This window comes from Engraulis encrasicolus, chromosome 12 (genome assembly GCF_034702125.1).
Source record: "Engraulis encrasicolus isolate BLACKSEA-1 chromosome 12, IST_EnEncr_1.0, whole genome shotgun sequence".
NCBI classification, from domain to species: domain Eukaryota; kingdom Metazoa; phylum Chordata; class Actinopteri; order Clupeiformes; family Engraulidae; genus Engraulis; species Engraulis encrasicolus.
Genome location: NC_085868.1, coordinates 40,342,529 through 40,363,358, shown reverse-complemented (window position 1 = coordinate 40,363,358; position 20,830 = coordinate 40,342,529). Strand labels below are relative to the sequence as shown.

The window sequence follows — 20,830 nt, the reverse complement described above, 5'->3', positions numbered from 1 at the left end:
CATCTCCTTTCCATAAATATAGACTATTATTTAATAATTTGAAATTATGTCTGTTGGCAGTGGTCACTGAACCCAAGAATCTGTCATCATAATAACTTTTATGTAATGATTTCTATGCTGACAGTGACTAGTGCTGCCTTCTTTTTCTCTTAGACATGTAAGTCTTTCCCCACTTTAGCTTTCTGTCCAAACAAGCGATGAAATAAATCATTACTGCCTTCACGCTCTGCTGCTACGAGGCGACACCCCATAACAAGATCATTCACTTTTATATGTCATCACAGTACATTTACTTGACTCATTTTTTCCAGTGTGATATACAATGAATTGCACACAGGGACCGATATTTGTAGAACACTGTGGGGGTTAGATGCCTTGCTCAAGGTCACCTATGGTTAGTATGAGTGGCTAAGTCTGTTGTAAGCCCAGCTCTCAGAGCATGGGCTTAACCTAGCCTGGCAACGCCATCCTATGTACTCCACCCGGAGTCAACAGTCGGCTTTTCGCCCAGGCTAGGCTTAACCCTAAGAACTCAAAGAAATGTCTCTGTACGCTACTGGTTAAAGCTACAATCAATCAGACTGCTCTTTCCTCTGACCGGGATACCAGCTGTGCCAATGAAACAACTAGCCTTACACATGCTCCATTAAGCCATTGGAGAAGCTTGAATGTAATTGGCTCAAAATCTTTGGCAATTTTCAAATTTCAGCCAGGTAGCCAGTTTGACCAGAAAGGTTGTACATTTTTCTGTCATTTCATAAGCAGTATGCGCAGGCCCAGGCTAATTCGCTCTCCCATCCACATCTTACTTGTTATGTGGAAAAATGAAAGTAGTGACCTCTCGATTCCAGAGCCAACACTGTAGACTCGTACCGCACATCATTCCGTCAGTTGTAAGACTTTACAACCATAGGACTTCACTATTACATCACAAAGAGTCTTAAGTAATAGAGTGTGTATATATATGCAGTTCAGTAGGCCTATCCCGAATATGATCGGGATATTAAGTATCCCGAATTTGCGTTTGAGCATATAAACGGGATACTGAGAAATCAGGATATGCTAGGTGGAGTATTCCGAAAGAAGCCGGAATACTGACGCATGTACACACCTTATCCCGAATATGACCATAACCGGGATATGCCTCATATTCGGGATACTGAACTGCATATAAACGCACTCATACATTACAACTTGGTCATTCTGGTACAATAAACGGCTGCTGTGCCTTCATACATTGATCACTGATGTCCCACTTCCTTCACAAACACACAGTACCTACGACAGAGACGATAGCGCTTACACACCATTCTACAGGTTGACTGCCTTTGAGAACATTATTACACCCTAAGGGCATATACGTAGATCCATCATATTTATAGGTGAACATGTGATTACATACACTTGGACACAACACATGGCTGCACTGCACAGCATTTCACCATTCCAGGGAGAAACTGGCATGGGCACTGGCAATGACACGCAGAGTTCATATTGACACTCAGCGCTACTACTGTACATACGTATATCCATGACAGTGGTGTAGTCTACTATTTTGTGGTGGGTAAACTGTATATTTGAGCATTTTTTTAAAGTGGGTATACTGTACGTATATATGTGTGCTATTCTTAATAATGGATAAATCAATTTTAAGTGGGTATACTGAAACCCCTGAATTTTTGAAGTGGGTATACTGCGTATACCTGCGTTCTACGTAGACTACACCACTGATCCATGATTTAAAAATGAAGTAATCTAATCGTGATTAACTCGTTACAGCCCTACTGCAGCAATTAAAAAAATAAATTATATAGTAAATATACACACACATGCACAAACAACATTGGTTCCTGATGGTTTAAAGGGACACTGTGTGAGATTTTTAGTTGTTTATTTCCATAATTCATGCTGCCCATTCACTAATGTTACCTTTTTCATGAATACTTACCACCACCATCAAATTCTAAGTATTCATTATAACTGGAAAAATTGCACTTTTCATACATGAAAAGGGGGATCTTCTCCATGGTCCGCCATTTTTAATTTCCAGAAATAGACGTTTTAAGCTGCAAAAATGACTGTACTTGGACCATACTATAAAATATGTGTTTATTACTTAGTAAACTTTCATGCAAAGATCAAATTTGGCAGTAGGCAGCCCAGTTTCAATGAGCAGCATAGTTGCAGTACCTTTTTTGACCATTTCCTGCACATTGTCCCTTTAAAGCAACTCCTGAGGGGGAGAATATGTACGACTTGATGGCAATACCCGGCCTCCCACTGAAGCCCTCATTTCTGAGCCCCGCGGTGAACTAACAACTCAGTCACGGTCTGTTTTCACTACTATACGCAACTACACAATACATCTGTGTCCATTAAAACCCTGCAGTTAATGTCAAAGACATCTTACCTTATGCCTGCACTTGAGAACCACCCCGTAGGCCCCTGCGGATAAAGAAAGAGAAAGAGAGAGAGGAAGAAGAAAAGCAGACAGAGGAAAAGAAGAGGAGGAAGAAGAGAACAGACTGCGTTAATTTCCTCGTCCGCCACATGCTGTCCGCACCCACCCGGTGCCAAGGATAATGAGGCCGTGAGGCAGGCCTGGCAGGGCTGTGCGATGCTGTGCTTTGCTGGGCATGGCATGGGACTATCCCGAGGGAACCAGACACCAGAGCCAGCAGGGAAGTGCCCTTGGTGGGGGAGTAGCAGTGCACTCAAAGAACCTTCACTTGCCACTCCAGGAGGGGGGACCTGAAAGTTCTCTCAGGAAACTGCTGATAACACATTTTTTTAGCAAGACCCCCAAAAGCTCCCAAAACACTTATTTGGAGATTCTTCACTTTACCATTGTGTGGAAACCCCTAAAAGTTCCCGTACAGCACCTACACTGTATATTCCTCAGAGAGAGAGAGAGAGGTTCCTCCACAATGGTAACCTGGGGGTTATTTAAAGGGGTATGCCACTATTTTGGGGCTTAATACAGTTAAAATCGTTGGCTGAGGTTTATAAAGGTGGTAAAGTGTCTTATTTTTCATGTTAAGCGTTGTCTTGCTTTAAGACAAGTTAAAAGACGGAGTATGTCGCTAAGCTAGTGAAAGTCAATGCACTAGCGACATGCTCCCTCTTTTAACTTGTCTTAAAACAAGACAACGGCTTACATGAAAAATAAGACACTTTACCACCTATATAAACCCTGGCCAACGAATTTAACTGTATTAAGCTCCAAAATAGTGGCATACCCCTTTAAGGAACTTTTCATTTTCGCAATATGGTAAGCGAAGTGGACACATATCACATGGCCAAAGTGCATTCTACTCACTCACACACTGTCATACTCTGCAGGTTTGGAGGTGAATGAATGAAGAAAGGTCACATGAGGCAATCTGAATTTTAGTGAGGATTTTTTTTCTTGGGGGCAGACATCACTTTTAACCTTTTTTGTTATGCTGTTAAGTACAAACACTTGGGAGATACAGAGATACCGCTAGCCTTTCACCTTCAACGGTATCAGAAAGAAATCTTCCAGGACAGTTTCTGCACATGGTCAGCACTCTGCACAGTGAAGGATTCTGACTGCCAATTGTGTTCATTAATGTTAATATTCAGACATTTAACAGCACACCAGTGTATTGTGCTGTTGCAATGCACAGCGGCAGTCCTTTTAAAAACGAAACACACTTTTTCAAACGAGACAAATATTAGAAAACATGCCAAAACATGCAAAAAAAAACCCCTCTGGAATGTGGATTAGATACTTCCAAGCTACACTACACACACAGCTCTGATTCTTAATTCTATCTTGACTGTACGCTGAAAGTCTTGCTGCACACCCCCCCCCCCCCCCCCACCTAGTTCATCCATATTTCAAAAGCAACGAGTGCATGGCTGCACTGAGAAGTTGACTCTTGGGCTGTCAAGTTGGAGTTACAACAAGTATTCCCCATCGCTCCGCTTACTTCTGCTCCACTAGCCGTACTCATGCTCTACAACTGCCCTATAAGCTACCGCTCATCATCACAGATAGCCCTGAAAGCTCTTTTACTGAAGCGCTGAGCTAGCATTCAGCACTAGCTCTGTGAATGAAACTGTCTTTGATAGTACAGTAATAGTAGAACTTGTCCTGGCAGGATGTGCAGGTTGGAGTAGTAGGCCTACACAGTAAGGCCAATGAAAACACTGTTGTGTTTAACAGTGGGGTTTCAACCTTTTCACGCAGAACCTATATTAAATTCATATTGTCACCAAAATGGTGATGACCATTGTCTGAATCTGCCACCTGCCTTGTTATAGCAATGTAGTTGTTTAAGCTAAGTTGTTAAGCCTTTTTCAGTAAACAACGAATTGGATCCTTGGCGATCCCATCTGCGTGAAAGGGCTAAAATACACATAATCAGAAGGTTAAGTGATGTATCATGTATGATTGCACTGTATGAGTTATTGGGGTGGTGGGGGTGGGGAGATACCTCACGGTCTCCCCCGCAAATGAATCCTATAACACCCTTCCCCCACTCAATCTAGAAGGGAAACACTGCATTAATATTCTGTTTATACTATGCATGTATACGCATCAGGGTTTTTTGTATTGCTGATCCCCTCTTAGCAAATGTAATAGCTGTTAAAAGGGTGATGGTTAAGACGTTCTGCTTTTGTGCTGCTGCTGTGTTGTTGGTACTCGGCTCTATTATTTATTGGGAAAGAAAAGCAGGAAATGAGGGGCATTTTTTTTTTCTAATGAAGAAGCTTCACAATGCATTGCTACCTCAGGCTACACAGAAAACTATATGTCCTCTTGAGACAAGGCAGTGCTTCTTAATGTAATATCAGTAGAGTAAATACGTTTGCACTCCAACGATGCACAGAGAGGACTGTAAATAGGAGCTATATGCAAATAAACAATACTACAAAGTGTACTGCATTGCCCTTAAAGTGTATACTAAAAAGGTCTATGAATCACTACAGGTAAAAGCAAAAAGGAAGGCTTTGTGTAAAGAAACCATAATCGATTGACATTAAAATCGTAACCATGACCAAAATCCAAACTATAAATGTACTCCGAGAGTGCAAACCTCCACCAAGGAAGCTGTTTGACAGAACATTTGACTATGTTACTTCTTTTTAAAAGTCTTTCTGACTTGATTTTGTGGGATTACCAACTCGAAATTCGCCCTATCCCGCAATAGTGAAGAAACTTTTTTTAAAAGTCCTGGATCGGAGCCGTGATCCAGATCACCACCAAAATGTACTCACTTGTTCCTCTTGCCATTTCCAACATCTCCACAAAATTTCATGAAAATCCGTTCATAACCTTTTGAGTTATCCTGCAGACGGATAGACAAACCAATGCAATCAAAAACCTTGGTGGAGGTAGTAATTGCACACCCTTTAATTACAGCAGATTGCCTAAACGTGTATTTTCAAGAAAACTGAAAACACATATACCGGTAGTGTAAAACTAACCTTCCTGCTTATTACGCTATTGCTTTAAGGGCACTAATGGTTGCTGAAATCAAGTGCTGCTTAAACACTTTGGGAGCGCAACAGCAGTGTGGTTGCCAGTGGCCGGCTATCCTGCCAAAAGCCAGTAAAAACCACTTTGACTATTACATCAACTCCACCAGCGAAGTGGACAATGTCCAGGATTTGGTGAATCATCAGGGCCAATCTTCACCAAGCGTAAAGCCTGTGAATGTAAAATGGCTTCTCAGTCTTCTTCTTATCTTATGGATGCACAGTGTTCTGAAAGCCAAAGCCATGCAGTGATGAATATTAATGACTGTCCACGTTAAGCATAAGGGATGAGCATTAAAACATTAATTATGGTATAAAGATAAACACATTAAGGAGTTAAAAATAGCATCCCTCTCATTTTCTGCTGTGTCATGTCACTGCAAAAAAAAGAAAAAAGAAAATGCTCTAACATTCATTGAACAATGAGATGATAAATGTCAACTATGTTCTGAAACGTGAAAAGCTTTTTGAAATCATGACATGGTGGCCATTCATCCAAATGAAGTTCATAAAGTGAAAGGGGGCGGGGGGACTGTGCAGCTCTTATCAAAAGTTGTGCCTTGATGCTGTCACCTCCAGTGTGAAAAAAATGTAAAAATAGCTTTGACAGACAGTGAGAAAAAAAAGACGGAAAAAAAAAAAAACCCAAAGAGAACTTGAAAGTCAGCCATATCAGTGGCTGGCCACTCAACATGCAGCCCCATCACTTGCCAAGCACTAAATTTGCCCTGAAAGGCTCTCAAGCTTTCGCATAATTGTCAACTCACCTTCTCCGACGATCCCAAGGACCTCAAATTTATTCATCACATAACCGGTGGCGGGAATCTTCATGTAGTCGAAAGGTGGATGGAAATTAAGTTTGTTTTTTCGAAACCAGAAGCTTCAGAGACAACAGCCCTGGTTGGCGGACAGAGTGATGAGGCCTTCTGCCATGGTGTCCGGTGTGGTGCTGTCCATTCTTTGGTCATGGGGTTTGTTTTTCTGTGCGCTCCTTTTCCCTCCTTCACGTTCACATAGGCATACACAAACTCACACATCCGTTACCACACGCACACATGCCTACACACAAACACACACGCCCACACACACATGCAGGCATTCACTCACTCACTCACTCACTCGCTCGCTCACTCACCTATGCATGGATGCACACACACACACACACCCACACACACACAGACAGACGCACACACACACACACACACTCAATCACACGTTTATGCACCTGAGGAAAACACAAAATGACAGAAGCATGTTAAAATCTCAAAGGTACTGTAAGTCAAAGTGCATCTAAGTGAAAAAAAAAAACAGTTTTCAACTCACGTTGGACAAGGGAGGGACAACCTGTGTGCATTAAGTCACACACACACACACACACACACACACACACACACACACACACACACACACACACACACACACACACACACACACACACACACACACACACACACACACACACACACACACACACACGTTGTGTGCCTCCCATGTGCCTTAGCAGTCTATAATAAACAGCTCGTACTTGTACACAGGACCAAAAACCACGGCTACTGGCCACCAGGGCTCCTTCAAAGGTTAAAGAGGAAGCAACGTTTACATTAATCCTTTAGATCCCGTCAAATCTATGCAGGCAAAAAAAAAATCAGTGTCAATTCCACACTAAAAGGGTATTCTGGCACCAAATACACTCTAGTGGGAGTCACATCAACTCTTTAAGTGCTGAATTAACACCACGAAGTTTACTGTGTATCTTTTCCTGCTCTACAAGGAGTCTGCACAACTGTGGTTGTGAGGTGATCTTCAACAGGGCTGGTTTTACCAATAAATGCATATGGCAATCGCCTACGGGGACATCAAATGTGTCCTATGCAGGGGGGGGGCAAAAGTCAGCCCTGCAATGGTAAATACCAGCCAAATTCAAGAGGGCCCACGTTTACATTTCGCTTTGGGCCCCCAAATGCGTAGAACCCGTATTGATCGTGACATTTTGTTGGCAAACGCAGCTACAGTACACATGAATTACACAAATGTAAAGGTATGACCTTGGTGCATCATGCCATACTGTATGGCTGATGATCTCAAATGTGAAGAAGGTTGTGTGTGCACATATCATATGCAAGCCTTATGGGAAATGTCACATCTCACAACTGCCTTATCTTTGTGTGTAGAAAAGGATATGACTGTTGTCCACAGATCAAAATAACAGCAGGCCTATTGTAATATTGGGTTATGAGACATTTCCCATAGGTCTGTGTCACTGTCTGAATAGACTCTGCCAAACCAAATAGCCAGGCCTATCAAAAGTGTAATGTTAAAGTGCAAAATGCAATATTTTTTTCTACATAACAGCCAACAGAAACTATGCTGGTCTGGATCAGGGTGAAATATCAACTTGCTTGTTTCCACTGACATTAGTCGGTCTGTAGGCTACTTGGCATCTCGACACCATCATGTCTAATACAGCGCAAATAGTCGCGGGTGGTTTTAAAATAGGTGTCACAAAGACAGCTGAGGGTGAGAGCCACGGGTGCAGCAACTGTCAGGTGAAATGCTCAGCCCTGTGCCATCGTACATGACGTCATTTTTGTTGACACAGAGCACCTGAGGCATGAATTATTGACACATTTTTTTCATGTAAAATGTAGCATTTTGTCACGCTGCGTGGATTTCCATGCATTTTGTTCTTTCTATTTCAAATGAAAGGGGTAAACCAATGACCTGTCTCTGTGAATGCAATATTGCGTAATTTCCTTAAACCGAGTCGATGTTCAATCCAGTGGTGTAGGCTATAATTGAGTGCTCGCCAAAACTTTACGTAGGCCTATCGCCGTATCCTATGTCCACATAACAGCAGATCCACCAAAATTATATCTAGACAGAACATTGTCAGTTGAAATGGTGAACATATGGCACATGAGGACTACATGCATAAGCTGATACACAGGGGGAAGAAATCGTGTTGCAATTGCAACTGCACCTCCACCTACACGCTGCGAGCCCGTACCCTGGCTGTTTCATCTATAATAAGCTGTTCCTTAAATGACTGTCTGAACATTTCGAACCAAGCTTTGACAACATATCTAACCGTACACGATACTTCACTCTTTTAGGCGCACAAACCCAAATGTGTAATGCTATGTGCATCTGATGAAGGTGCGCTCGTGCGTCTCGCTGCGCGCCTGCGTTGGTTTTGGAGAATACATCCGTAGGTGGATCAAAGTTCTAGTGGTATCTAGAACGTGTCGCCTCAATTTCACAATATGTAACCGCAACCAGCAAATGTGTTGACTGATATCTCCGAGTGTGTCTCGAAAAACATCTTCGGTGAGCTAATTATGTACGTGAGTGGTAGTTCTCTGCATGGTGTAAAAGCATCACAGCGTTATTGAAGCAGTGGTGATCCTCACCCACTCTCACCCCATTAAACGCAGGGATGCTGATTTCCAACCAATTCATTCACTTCATACCACTGGATTAGGCCTAACCAATAGCACAGTAAAATGACATACAACACATCGAGTCCTGCAGTAATTGTGAGGAATTTTATGGTCGTGTTGGCTCCATCCAAAGTCAATACCGAGGCTCTGTAGCCTATACAGCAGATTTGCAAGGCTCCCCGCAAAGGATCCGAAGCGCACTGGCGAGATACATATGGAATATCAAAAAAATAACAGTCGACACGACCCTATTCCGAAAGCCACGAATTCAAGTTCACAATTTACTCACGCTGTCTCACGTCCTGAAATGGACACTTTGAGTCGCTCGCATCACTAGGTGACGATGTTTTCAAATCCACCTGCAGTGCTGATCATTAGGCGACTGAGAGCCGTACCACTCGCCTCCATTGACAACCTACCACTAGTATTGGCAACATCCTGCACCGTTTAGACTGACGTTACTCCGTCCAATGAAAATAAAATAAAAATGGAAAAGACCCGCGCCTATGTTGCCATCGGCCAATCGTGACGAAGCTCTTCACAAGTGGTCCAGAGAGGCTGGACTGCGATGACTATTAAGCCGTAGCCTACGATGTATCAATTCTTGATCTAGTGTCAACGACCCTCGTTTTGGGGGAAAACTGGCATGTATTTCACTGCGCATATGAACTCCAACAAAAAGCTACCCCATCCATACCCATTTCACTCAATGCACATGAGTGCCAAAAACAGAATATTGTAGGCTCGTCAATGCAGCCTCGTGACTATTCATAAAACAGGATAATTTCCCAAGATATTTGGAAGATGACCAATGCAACAGAAAATTGCTCATTTCTCTGTACCCTCCCTTCTCAGTCATACTGTAAGAAAAAAAAAACTAGGACACAAATGGCATTTGCCAGAAATAATGCAAACATTAATTTGTCATTCATTCGCTTGCAAGGTTATGGCATGCCTTGCTGCTGCAAGTTCACTTTGAGTAAAGTAGGCTACTTCTCAAGTGTCATTAAAGAACATGCCAGCAGTTGTGGAGAATGGCAGTCCCAAGCCCGACACTATCACGTATCTAATAGTGTGCTGCCACCTACAGCAGGCAAGCAAAATTTCTAATACAGGCTACAGGGTATCACAAATGTAAGGCCTGGAATAGATGATAACAACACAATATATATATATATATATATATATATATATATATATATATATATATATATATATATATATATAGGCTATGCCTAAGTTCAATGTTGTTAATTCTAATAATTCTAATTCAAATGAAATATGTCCAAAAAACCTTTTCAAATACAATTATTTACAGTATAGAGCCTTGAACATATTCAATTCTCAAAGTGTATTAGAATTAACAACATTGAATTGATTTTCTCGTTTTGTTATATTCTCAAACTGAAATCCATTTTGATCTAAGTGCTGACAGCATGAATTGCACACATTTCTCTTGGTAGGCCTATTGCTGTGCATTAACTTTCAATGGCTGCCTTCACTTTCACTGAGTGCTGCAGGTGTCAATGTCGTAGACTCTAGACAGTTAGAGATAGGCAGCGGCGAAACAATAAAGTGATGACTGTAAATCTCATTTCACCCTAAAAGTTAACTGAATTTTAATGAACACATTTAAAATGATTGACAGTGCGTAGCCTATGCATATCCTAAGCCTACCATTTGTGACACCCATTAGCCTAGTTTTTGGCACATTTGCTCTTTCATTCTAGGGTGGATGCAGTAAAATATTTCCCTAATGTGATGTAAAGATATAGTATTTGAAGAATAGTCTATGAAAAATAAGACATTTGCACTTACAATAGCCTAATTTACATAAACTTTGGGTAGGCCCTATGTCTTTTAAGCTGTCTTTATCCAAAATGACATATACTTGTCATCAATTATCTCATACGCATGATAAATTGTTACATTTATTTTTCATGTATATTTCTTAAAGGTACACTGAAATGGTCAAAAAAGGTACTGCAACTATGCTGCTCATTGAAACTGGGCTGCCTATTGCCAAATTTGATCTTTACATGAAAGTTTACTAAGTAATAAACAAATATTTTCTACTATGGTCCAAGAAGAGTCACAGCTAAAAATGGCTATTTTAAATGGCGTAATATGGAGAAGATCCCCCTTTTCATGTATGAAAAGTGCAATTTTTCCAGTCGTTATGAATACTTGAATACTTATGAATTTGATGGTGGTGGTAAGTATTCATGAAAAAGGTAACATTAGTGAATGGGCAGCATGAATTCTGGAAATAAACAACTAAAAATCTCACACAGTGTCCCTTTAAGGCCTATCATTTGTAAGGATAAGTTCAGCTTTACACGCGTTTCTTTACGTTCATTTATTTCCACTGTATACAAATTATAATATGAAGTAAAAGTAATTTATATTAGTGGAGACAAACTGGTTATCTGTGCACCAATATTGCTATTACATTGCATTACACAAGAAGCGTTTATTGAAAGTGGCTTCAAGTTATTTAGTGCAGGTACAGTTCTTGAATATGGGATTAGATACTTTGGTCAGGCCACTTCAGAACCAGTAACCCTCTGATTCCAAAACCCTAGCCATTCACTGCCTCATATTGCTGGAATAATATTACTTTTGACAGATATATTATTCTAGTAGTCTATTTTGCGTGACATAGGCCTACTTACAGCTGTATGTCATTTATACATGCCAGTGGTTAGAAAATTATAAGTTCATAACAGTTCCCTTTGAAATGGGATTCATTGTTAAGGAAACAAACCGAGACTGACACCTCTTAATGCCAAAATGGTCACAACAGAATGAATGCATATTTTTTTGACAGTTATCATCTCAGTAACACTGTCCTTAACATAATGCTGTGAACCATGAACACACACATTAACCCAGAGTCAGAAGGAAATGTCAGCATAAAAATGCAGCTCCTAGTTAATATTGAAAATAAGGATTCCTCAATAATTTGTGATTTTGGGAGGAATGTGTAGGCTTTAAAGGAGCACTCCTGCCAATTTCAATATGCTGTTGTATTGCTCACGCTACCCTTGACTTGTCAGTACCCGGTGATGCTGCATTTTTTGGCTCAGCCCTTTCCGAGATATGAGCTATTCTAATGGGAGCAGCTTTTGTTTACATTTAAAAAAAATCTTAACATAGGCCTACTCCAAATATTTTTCCAAAAGGTATCACTGTTTGCTGATGTTGCATAACCTTTTGGATGTTTTGGGAATAAATCAAGATGTTTTTTTTTATGTAAACAAACACCTGCCCCCATTACAATGACCAGGATCTTGGAAAAGGCTGGAGAAGAAAAAAATCTCAGGTACTGACAAGTCCATGGTAGTGTGAGCATTACAACTGCATGTTGAAATTGGCTGAAGTTACCCTTTAAGATGTATGTGTGTTACTTCAACATGTCCAAGAGATATCGCCAACATCCCATTTGAGTGGTAATATTCGCTAGTATGATTTCTAATATTGTTGTGGTTTCTCATCACATGTAGGCCTAAGCAATTTGTATTGTCAAGTTCTGAACTTCAATTTGGAGGCTGCACAATATTTGGTCCCAAGGTTTAGTTCAACCTTTTGTGAGAAATTATATTTTGGCAGCTATTCATGTAATGCAATTAAAAATTAAATAAATAAATAAATGCATATGAGTGTTAAAGTTATATCACTAAAAGTGGTAAATATACAAATCTTTCCAGGTCTTTTACACGTAGGCTTATCCCAAATCGTTTGCAAAAAGTGTGCCTAGATGCACTCCAATACGGCAGGGGAGGCACGGCCTCACCAGCTCCAGATAAGAATGATGAGATGCAGTTAATGTGAATAATAGTAACAATAACAGCTATTGTTTTCGAGCATCTGCACCATAACTACCATTTGAGCAGTAATTAAACAGTTTCAATCATTTTCAATCATTTTCATGGCCAAATTCGTAATATTTGCCCATTTCATGTCAAATTGCTCCGAATATGCTGAATTTGGGGCAACTCTGAACTGGCCTCACCCCGGATTGCGCAATCCCTCGTTAACAAAGTTGCGCGCATGCGCCATGTTGCTCGTTCTGTGAATGCAACCTGGTAATATTGTATTAAACGTTTTTATACACTTAATAGAAGTATGTATGGTGTGCCCTCATTTCCTGATATTTTTTAAATATTTTCTACGTGTGATTATCATTTCTTTACTCTGGACGCTTTGGCATAACGCCCACTGAAATATACAATGGTGAGGCGAGCAGTAGCCTGGCCGCAGACTCCTTCTGGTGTTGAGTCTTGCTGGACAGTTACGTCATAGCGAATCTGAAGTTCACAATACAGTCAGTCGGTGTTGTTGGCTAGCTTGTTCACGTTGACTGCTACAAGTGGATTTCATAACGAAACTAAGAGCATTCTCAAAGTTGGATTTCCAAGGGGAAAATATGTGATAAAGAATGGAGGACCGACAGAGCTGAAGGGTTTTCTACTCAGGTGACCGGTCAGAATAACTACCCGATCATTTCAAAGTGAGTGGTACAACACTGCAGAAAATATTGTTGTTTCCCCTGTGTCTTGTTTGCAACCGGCGAGAATGTGTGGAAGACCATTCGCATGGGATTTTACGACTTAACAATTTACTAAGGACTAAGGAGCCTCACGAAACACAAATCCTCGCGGCTACTCATATTCAATGCCAAATTGCTTTGGACGTTTGGGGCGACGTTTGGGGCTTTGGATGAACAGCACCGGCTAAAGTAACGTTAGCACGCAGTGAAGGAAAAGAGCGGCGCATGGACCTGATGCACGAGTTCAGGTAGGACCAATTTCCTATGTGTGTGAAGCCTGTGTTTGTGAGACCCGTGGGGAGGGAGAGAATCCGCCGTGATTCTTGTCCAGTGTGGTAGCTTTTGTGAATGGGCACCGGATTCTCATGTGCCCGGTAACTGTTTGTAAAGTTGAGTACAGGGTACCGTTGAGGTAAATCAAATATACCCGTGTAACTACAAGACTCTGATTTAATTCCAAGGTGTAGGCATAACAGAAATGACAGTCCCAAAATATTTGGTGACCATATCGAAGCGTGTGTAATATCTGTTTACGTTGACATTCGCTTCCTGCCACACCTTTGTCCCACATCGCTTGCCGTAGCCTCGTACAAGTAGATGTAGGCCTACATTTGCACGAGAATCCAGTTCGTATCACGAAAGCTATCACACCGGTTTGTTCGCCGTGGTGCTCAGTGGTCTATATGACACCATGTTTTGAATCCTGTGTGTCTTGAGCATCCGCCGTGATGCTCAGTCTACATTGCTGCTGCTGTGTGGTTTATGTGAGATCACTGTTTGAATCCTGTGTGTGTGTGTGTGTGTGTGTGTGAGAGAGCAGTGGGCTGTGAAGGAGCTTACACTCTCCACTACTCTCCCCTCACCTACCCTCCTCTTCTCCCCTCCTTTTCTCCTCTCCTCTCCTCTCCTCTCCTCTCCTTTCCTCTCCTCTCCTTTCCTCTCCCCCTCTCCTCTCTTCTCTCCTTTCCTCTCCCCCTCTCCTCTCTTTTCCCATCTCCTCTCCTCTTCTCTCTTCTCCTCTCCCTCTCCTCTCCTCTCCTTGAGCTCCTCTCCTCCTCCTCTCCACTCCTCCTCCTTTCTCCTCTCATCTCTTCTCCTCTCTCTTCTCCTCCCCTCTCCTCCTCTCTCATCTCCTCTCTCCTCTTCTCTCCTCCTCTCCTCTCCCCTCCCCTTCTCTCCTCTCCTCTTCTCTCCTCTCCTCTCCACTACTCTCCTCTCCTCTGCTCTGCTGTCCACATTGGTGCTGTGTGGTATATGTGAGACCACTGTTTGAATCCTGTGTGTGTGTGTGTGTGTGTGTGTGTGTGTGTGTGTGTGTGTGTGTGTGTGTGTGTGTGTGTGTGTGTGTGTGTGTGTGTGTGTGTGTGTGTGTGAGAGAGAGAGAGAGAGAGAGAGAGATCTAATAGCATTTTCTCTGCGGAAAAGTATGTAGGCCTACCTTATGTTAAGAAAGCTGCTATGACATATGAAACTTGTCGGTAGGCCTATTTGGCAATTATTTATTTGAAAATCTGATATTGAAAAAGTTGCCTCACCAGCCATAAATCCCAGCGCACGTTACTGGCCTAGATGCACGGCCTTCTGTGTTCGACCTACTCAGACGGACACCTGCCTTCCAGAAAGTAGACTGGAGCAGAGGTGAACCGCTTTAGCAAGACTGTAACTTGCAATGACTTCTCTGACAATTAAAAAAAGGTGAACCCTGAAGAATTTCGTGAGGTAGATTAATAAAGACCAATGCTGGCGCGCGGATAATAATGCAAAAAGGCCCAGATCTTTCTATGACTGAGAAGGCCAAGTGAAGCACGTGCACATCCTTTTCGGTTAGACTTGGACAAGTTGAAGAGATTAACAGTCTTTTGAACAAAACTCTGGTAAGACATTCCAAACACCTGTTAAAATACTATTGTATGTGCGTAATTTTGAGCAATAATGTTTTCAATGAAACTACACGACGCAACAAATGTAAATGTCCACAAAATGTAATGGCCACGCCCGGTTGCCGCTATGTAGACTACCACATTTTTTAATTTAAATAGTCTACCTACTCCTCATCTTTGCAAGATGTGTCTGAAGTAGGCCCAACGCCCACCAAGTTTTGTGAAATGTCAATTTGAACTACTCCCATGCCCAGATCATGTCTGGTGTTCATGTTTTCGTTATTTATTGGAGACCTCTGATCCAAACTAAATTTTAATGAAAGCCAGTAGCCACCTTGTATTATTTTGATGCCACGTGCATGGGCATTTTCAGGGAGCAGAAACTACAACTGATTTGCCAGGTTCAGGTTTCCCGGTTAAAGCTGGGCATGACTAGAGGCGTACCGTGATATGTTGCTGAATATTCTTCAGGTAGAGCTAGAGAACAGTTTTCAGCCCAGTAAATGCAGATGCGAAGTTAGCTGCTCTTCTGTCTGACATGCGCGTTGGTGCCCAAAAATGGCGGCTCTGTTCTGCAGGGAAGTAGGCTACTGACCCTCGTCAAATTCAGCCAAGGAAACGGTAAGGTAACCTGCTGCGGTTGTTTGAGTACATTATTTGTGTCGTTAAAACTTATTCACTGCGTAGCACGTATACACATTCGCTTTTGAAAATTGTCACTTAATCCTCTTCGGTTCTCTCAGTCTGACTCGCCTGTTCTGTTTTTGTGGGATGCTATTCCTTCAACTGCACAACACTTAACTCGATACAAAGTGTAATTTGATTGCGTGTATTCCGTTGCTAAATTGTTGCAAAATGTATCATTGAACCTACGTATGCAACAATGTAGTCTAACCAGTGAAGTGGCAATGGCCGCGCAGGGTGTAAAATAAGTCAACTGCCAATGTCTGCAAGAAAAAACGTGTTTTGCAATTCTCGAAACAATTGTATTATCTTTACGAGTGTCAGAACATGAACGAATCTACCTCATGATTGTTTTACGCCATTGCGTACAATTGCGCATGTGTCCAAACTAACCATATAGCCTACCAGATCACCTTATTACAATCTCATGTCAGACTCTCATAATCATAATTATTCACTACTGTGATCTAGTGCAAGTCCTCTGTCCTTTTGATTGGCAAAAAAACGTCTTTCATTTCACATATATATCGTGAATGAGTGTAACGACCTGATTTCAAGTTACATAGGCTACATTGCCATAACACAATAATAGACTTTTTACAGACACATAGCTGTACACACTCTCCCACGGCGGACACGCCTCCTCCTGTGCTGCAGCTTCAGTGGTTAAGGTTGTGCCACTGCCTATGTGTTACGTAATGCCAAGTCAGAGAATGTATTGTCACTGCGTAATGTAAACCTATTGAGGAGTGTGGGGTGCATGATAACATCATTTCTCGTTTAGGTTGACAGGCGCCTTTCTGTGTGAATAGAGAATGCTATTGTAAATGGGTCAACACTCAGCTGTTTTTCCTTGAAAGCTGAATTAAAAAAAAATGCACAGCTGTCGGCTGAAGTGGACAACACTTGCTTTCTTCAGCTTCTTTTGGCAGGAACCTTATAAGTAATATGGAACAACACCGGGGTGCATTTCTGGACAGCGTAGTTGCTCACTATGTTAACTACTTTGTTGGTTGCAATGCAATTTCCCATTGGCAACTTCCGAAGTTCCTAACTGCTAACAACTACGCTTTCCAGAAATGCACCCCTGGCTGGCGTCTTTTACTCCCCTCATGAAGGATATCTGTTTTATGCATCCTTGATTTGAGTTGTAAAGCTGTAAGTGCTTTCCCACCTCTTCTTCATGTGCTCCCAACTCAATAGTTCACAAACACCCTCTGTTGATGCTGATCAGCAAATTTGCAATAGAGGTTCCTGACTCCTCCACAAAATTCCTTGAGAATTTTGTGTGCTTACAAACTGCTGGATTACTTATTCAGGTGTTTTGCACATGTCAGGCACATTTTGGACAGAAGGGAAGACACGGCCATGATTTATTACATAGCTTATGAATGAACTTGTCACACAAGTGGAGACGGAATGAGAGATAACTTAGTATTTCTTTTTCATGGTTAACATGTCTGTTGCCAGTGCATTACCATTACACCTTTCCTCTTGCTTCCTCAAAAGAGACGCAACATGTGGATAAGTTGTGAGAAAGAATGTGGTAGGCTGACTAAGTAATAAACATGGCCCGTGCTTCCATCATGTTTGGCACAGTGAAGTCAAATCTTGGATAATATCATGACAAAAGGTCAGTTACTACTCTCTATGATGTTTCAGAGAATTGATTATCTGGACAGGTTTCACATGTCTTCTATAGAATCTGGCACTGTATGTGAACCATGAATCTTGAACACTGTTTTCAAATTTTGGATCAGGTGAGAAATATAATTAAGAAGTCTCTCCACTGCTTTGTCTGCGGCCTTATAGTATTGGAGTTTTTTCCCTTCATCTCTTGGGGTTATTGAGGTGCTGTGAGGCAGAACGTCATTTGTTGTGGAAGTGCTGTTTCCTTTCCTTGCATTTGTTGAAATAAGACAAAGTAATTGCTGGAAAATTGCTATGAATTGGCGATAAAACTGCAGTCACCTTTTAAATAGTGCATAAATCACTTAATGTGTGTAATAAAACAAAACCAAACACTTCAGGGGCAGGCTTTGATAGTTTTGCTTTTAAACAAAATACAGTTGACATCTGTGGGCTGTCCTACCCCCCCCCACACACACACTTTGTCTGAATTCTAATGAAACGCAGTTCACCTCTGAGTCCCAACAGCTGTGAGCCTTCATCTGCTCAGCGACCAGACACTTATTCAAGTACCATGATTTTGAACTATTAACACGGTTTCCTCTTTTAAGTGCTTCGGGGAGATGGATGTCTGTGGGGCACACAGCGCAACAGCGTACATGTGTTGGCTATAAAAAAGGCGTACTCAATTAAACAAGATGCTCTGCTGATCCCTCTCAATTCATCGCCCCTGGTGGCTTTAAACAGATCCCCCCTCGCATTTGATCCTCTAATATGGTCGCCACTTCCTCAAAAGTCGTAAAGTATGATCCCTAAGTGCTTCCTGGCTGGCTGGCTGGCTGGGCTGAGGTTGGGCTTGAGAGTGAGATTGGGGTGGAGAGGGGGAGGGAGAGAGAGAAAGAGAGAGAGAGAGACTGCCATTTTGACATGAAAAGATGAGGTTGGTGTGGGGAGGAGAGGAGAGAGACCTGGGGGGGGGGGATAGGGGGTAGCGGAGAATGGTGGCTGTGTAGCTAGCGTTGGTGGAGATGGTGGAGTTTGGTAGGTGGCGGTCAGTGGATACAGCACTCCGCCGAAAATGTACACATTGTCTGTTAATGAGTGGCGGTGGAATCCTTTTCATGTGCCCTCTCCAGACTCCCCCAGATGCGCGCCGCTTAATGGCGCTTTTACGGTGGCCTGGAATCTTTATGGCCGAGCCGGTCAATGGGATTCACAGCCAAAGACAGAAGGGTGGGAGTGGAACAGAGGAGAGGAGTAGAGGAGAGCTGGAGGAGTATGGTGGGGGAAGGAGACAACAGTTGAGGAGTATTAGGTGGTGGTGGTGATGGCAGCGGGGGAAGTTGGAGGTTGCACTACAACAGACCACTAGACTCGGTGTCAGGGCAGTGCACAGTCCTGAAAGCCTACAAGGAATACACAGACCCTACAGACAACACTGGCTGGCTGGAGTGGAGCGCTGGAGAAAGCACTGATCGCTATTGTTTGGAGCGGTCAAGGAGTTTTGTCATCACGATTATGGAATAGTAGTCTGTGCCCGGCGTCTGTCTGTAGTGGGAAAGTTGACCTCTGGAATGCAAGATTTGTGCTTGTCTTCAAAGGTATGCTTTGTGATTGACTAGTGATTGATTGGCGTTTTTGTTTAATAAGTTAGTGATATTAATCTGAACATTGATGTGAAACTTGGCAAATTGAAATAATTTATGAGTACAGTAAAATGTTGTAAGCTTATTAAACCTACAAATGTAACCCTATTGTGTACTACACCTTCAATGATTTAATCTCTGTGCTCTGGTGACAACAGAGGTGCACAAATCTTAATTGGGTCTAGTTGTGCCCCACACACTTCAAACATATGATTAACAACGCAGTTGGTTTGGTTGTGTATCATATTAATATCCCCTTAATAACGTAATTTGTTGGCATTTTGTGTCAGCTTTAAGGATGTAATAAGGAAGGAAGGTGTTGTCTCTTGAACTGGTCTTGCGTCTAGCTTCGTCAGTTCCACTAGATTTATGGTTTATTGCCGTCTAACCCCTGAGGACCAATGACCTCTGCAACTGGCCAGACTAGTTTTCACCCAGACGAAATGGTAATCTTCTTCAATAGTCTTTATTTTTATATTCAATATTCTCTATTTGAGCACTGTTTTATTGACAGTTTGAAGCTTTACACTGACTACTCTCAAAGCTATAATAAAACTGTAAACTGAGAGTAGCCAATAACTAATTCAAAAAGTGCAAAACTACGCTACAGTATGTATGCAGCATTAAACAAACCACGATTCGCTTTTCATGGCTGACCTTTTTAAATGAGTTGAATAACTGTGTTCAGAGTCAGAGTCAGTCAGTTCATAGAGCCACTTCACATCCATTTCAGTCCATAAGTCAAGTGGAGAAAAGCATTGGAGTGCTGCGTGATGTGTTCCTTCTGAAGCTCTCTTTGGAACCAGTCCAAAACTTCTTATATATAGGACAGCCCTGAGGCAAGTCTATTGGTACCACCAGTAAAAAAGGAACACTTAATTTCGCTCTCCTAGAAGACCATCATGATGGATAACAAAAGAAGCATTCCAGGCTCTCACTGTCGGCCCCACAGCTCAGCTGTGGCCAATTTTCGGAGCAGCCTTGCCTGATGAGTGGTGGGGAGCGATGGTAAGGGGCCGGGGGAGACTTTGATCCCCTGGCAGTAGGCATGGTCCGAGACCACAAGACCAAGAGTAAGTTATTGCAGTTGTGGTCCGATGAAAAAATGCACTTTAAAATGTTCAAAGTGTTCAGCTTTGATTTCAGGAACAACACTCTCTAGCCCCTACTCCACCCCTCCTGCTCCAAACACACTCTCCCTTTTTCACGTTAGAAAAATGGGTGAACTAGAAGGTCACTCGCAGAGCCCAGACCTATGTCAAGGTAGATCAATTACCCATAGATTAGTGTCAGAAAGGAAACAAATTAAAAGGAAGCGACAATCCTGAGGCTCTTGTTTGTGAAACACTTTTAAGTTGACTAACTGATCCTTAAATTTTCATCGAAATCCATCCATGACCTTCTAAGTCAGAGTGTTAACAAAGCAACAAGCCTATCAGCCAACAAACCAACCCCCCCGAAGACAAAAACATTACCTCATGGGCCAACATA

General features: G+C 42.1%; 2 protein-coding genes across 6 annotated transcripts in view; one reads left to right on the top strand and one right to left on the bottom strand.

Annotated features, from left to right (window-relative positions):
- Positions 1 to 9,335, bottom strand: part of cdkl5 (cyclin dependent kinase like 5) — an 81,941-nt gene extending 72,606 nt beyond the window's left edge. Inside the window, exons 1-3 of the mRNA XM_063212180.1 lie at positions 9,238 to 9,335; positions 6,276 to 6,733; positions 2,411 to 2,445 (exon numbers count right to left, since the gene is read on the bottom strand). Coding sequence (XP_063068250.1) covers positions 2,411 to 2,445; positions 6,276 to 6,339 — 99 coding nt within the window. The 5' untranslated portion in view covers positions 6,340 to 6,733; positions 9,238 to 9,335. The remainder of the gene's footprint in view (positions 1 to 2,410; positions 2,446 to 6,275; positions 6,734 to 9,237) is intronic.
- A 6,599-nt stretch (positions 9,336 to 15,934) lies between these two features.
- Positions 15,935 to 20,830, top strand: part of scml2 (Scm polycomb group protein like 2) — a 53,334-nt gene continuing 48,438 nt past the window's right edge. For all 5 annotated transcript variants that reach the window (XM_063212185.1, XM_063212184.1, XM_063212183.1 and 2 more), the window contains exon 1: positions 15,935 to 16,001. The gene's annotated coding sequence lies outside the window, so the exon portion shown is untranslated. The remainder of the gene's footprint in view (positions 16,002 to 20,830) is intronic.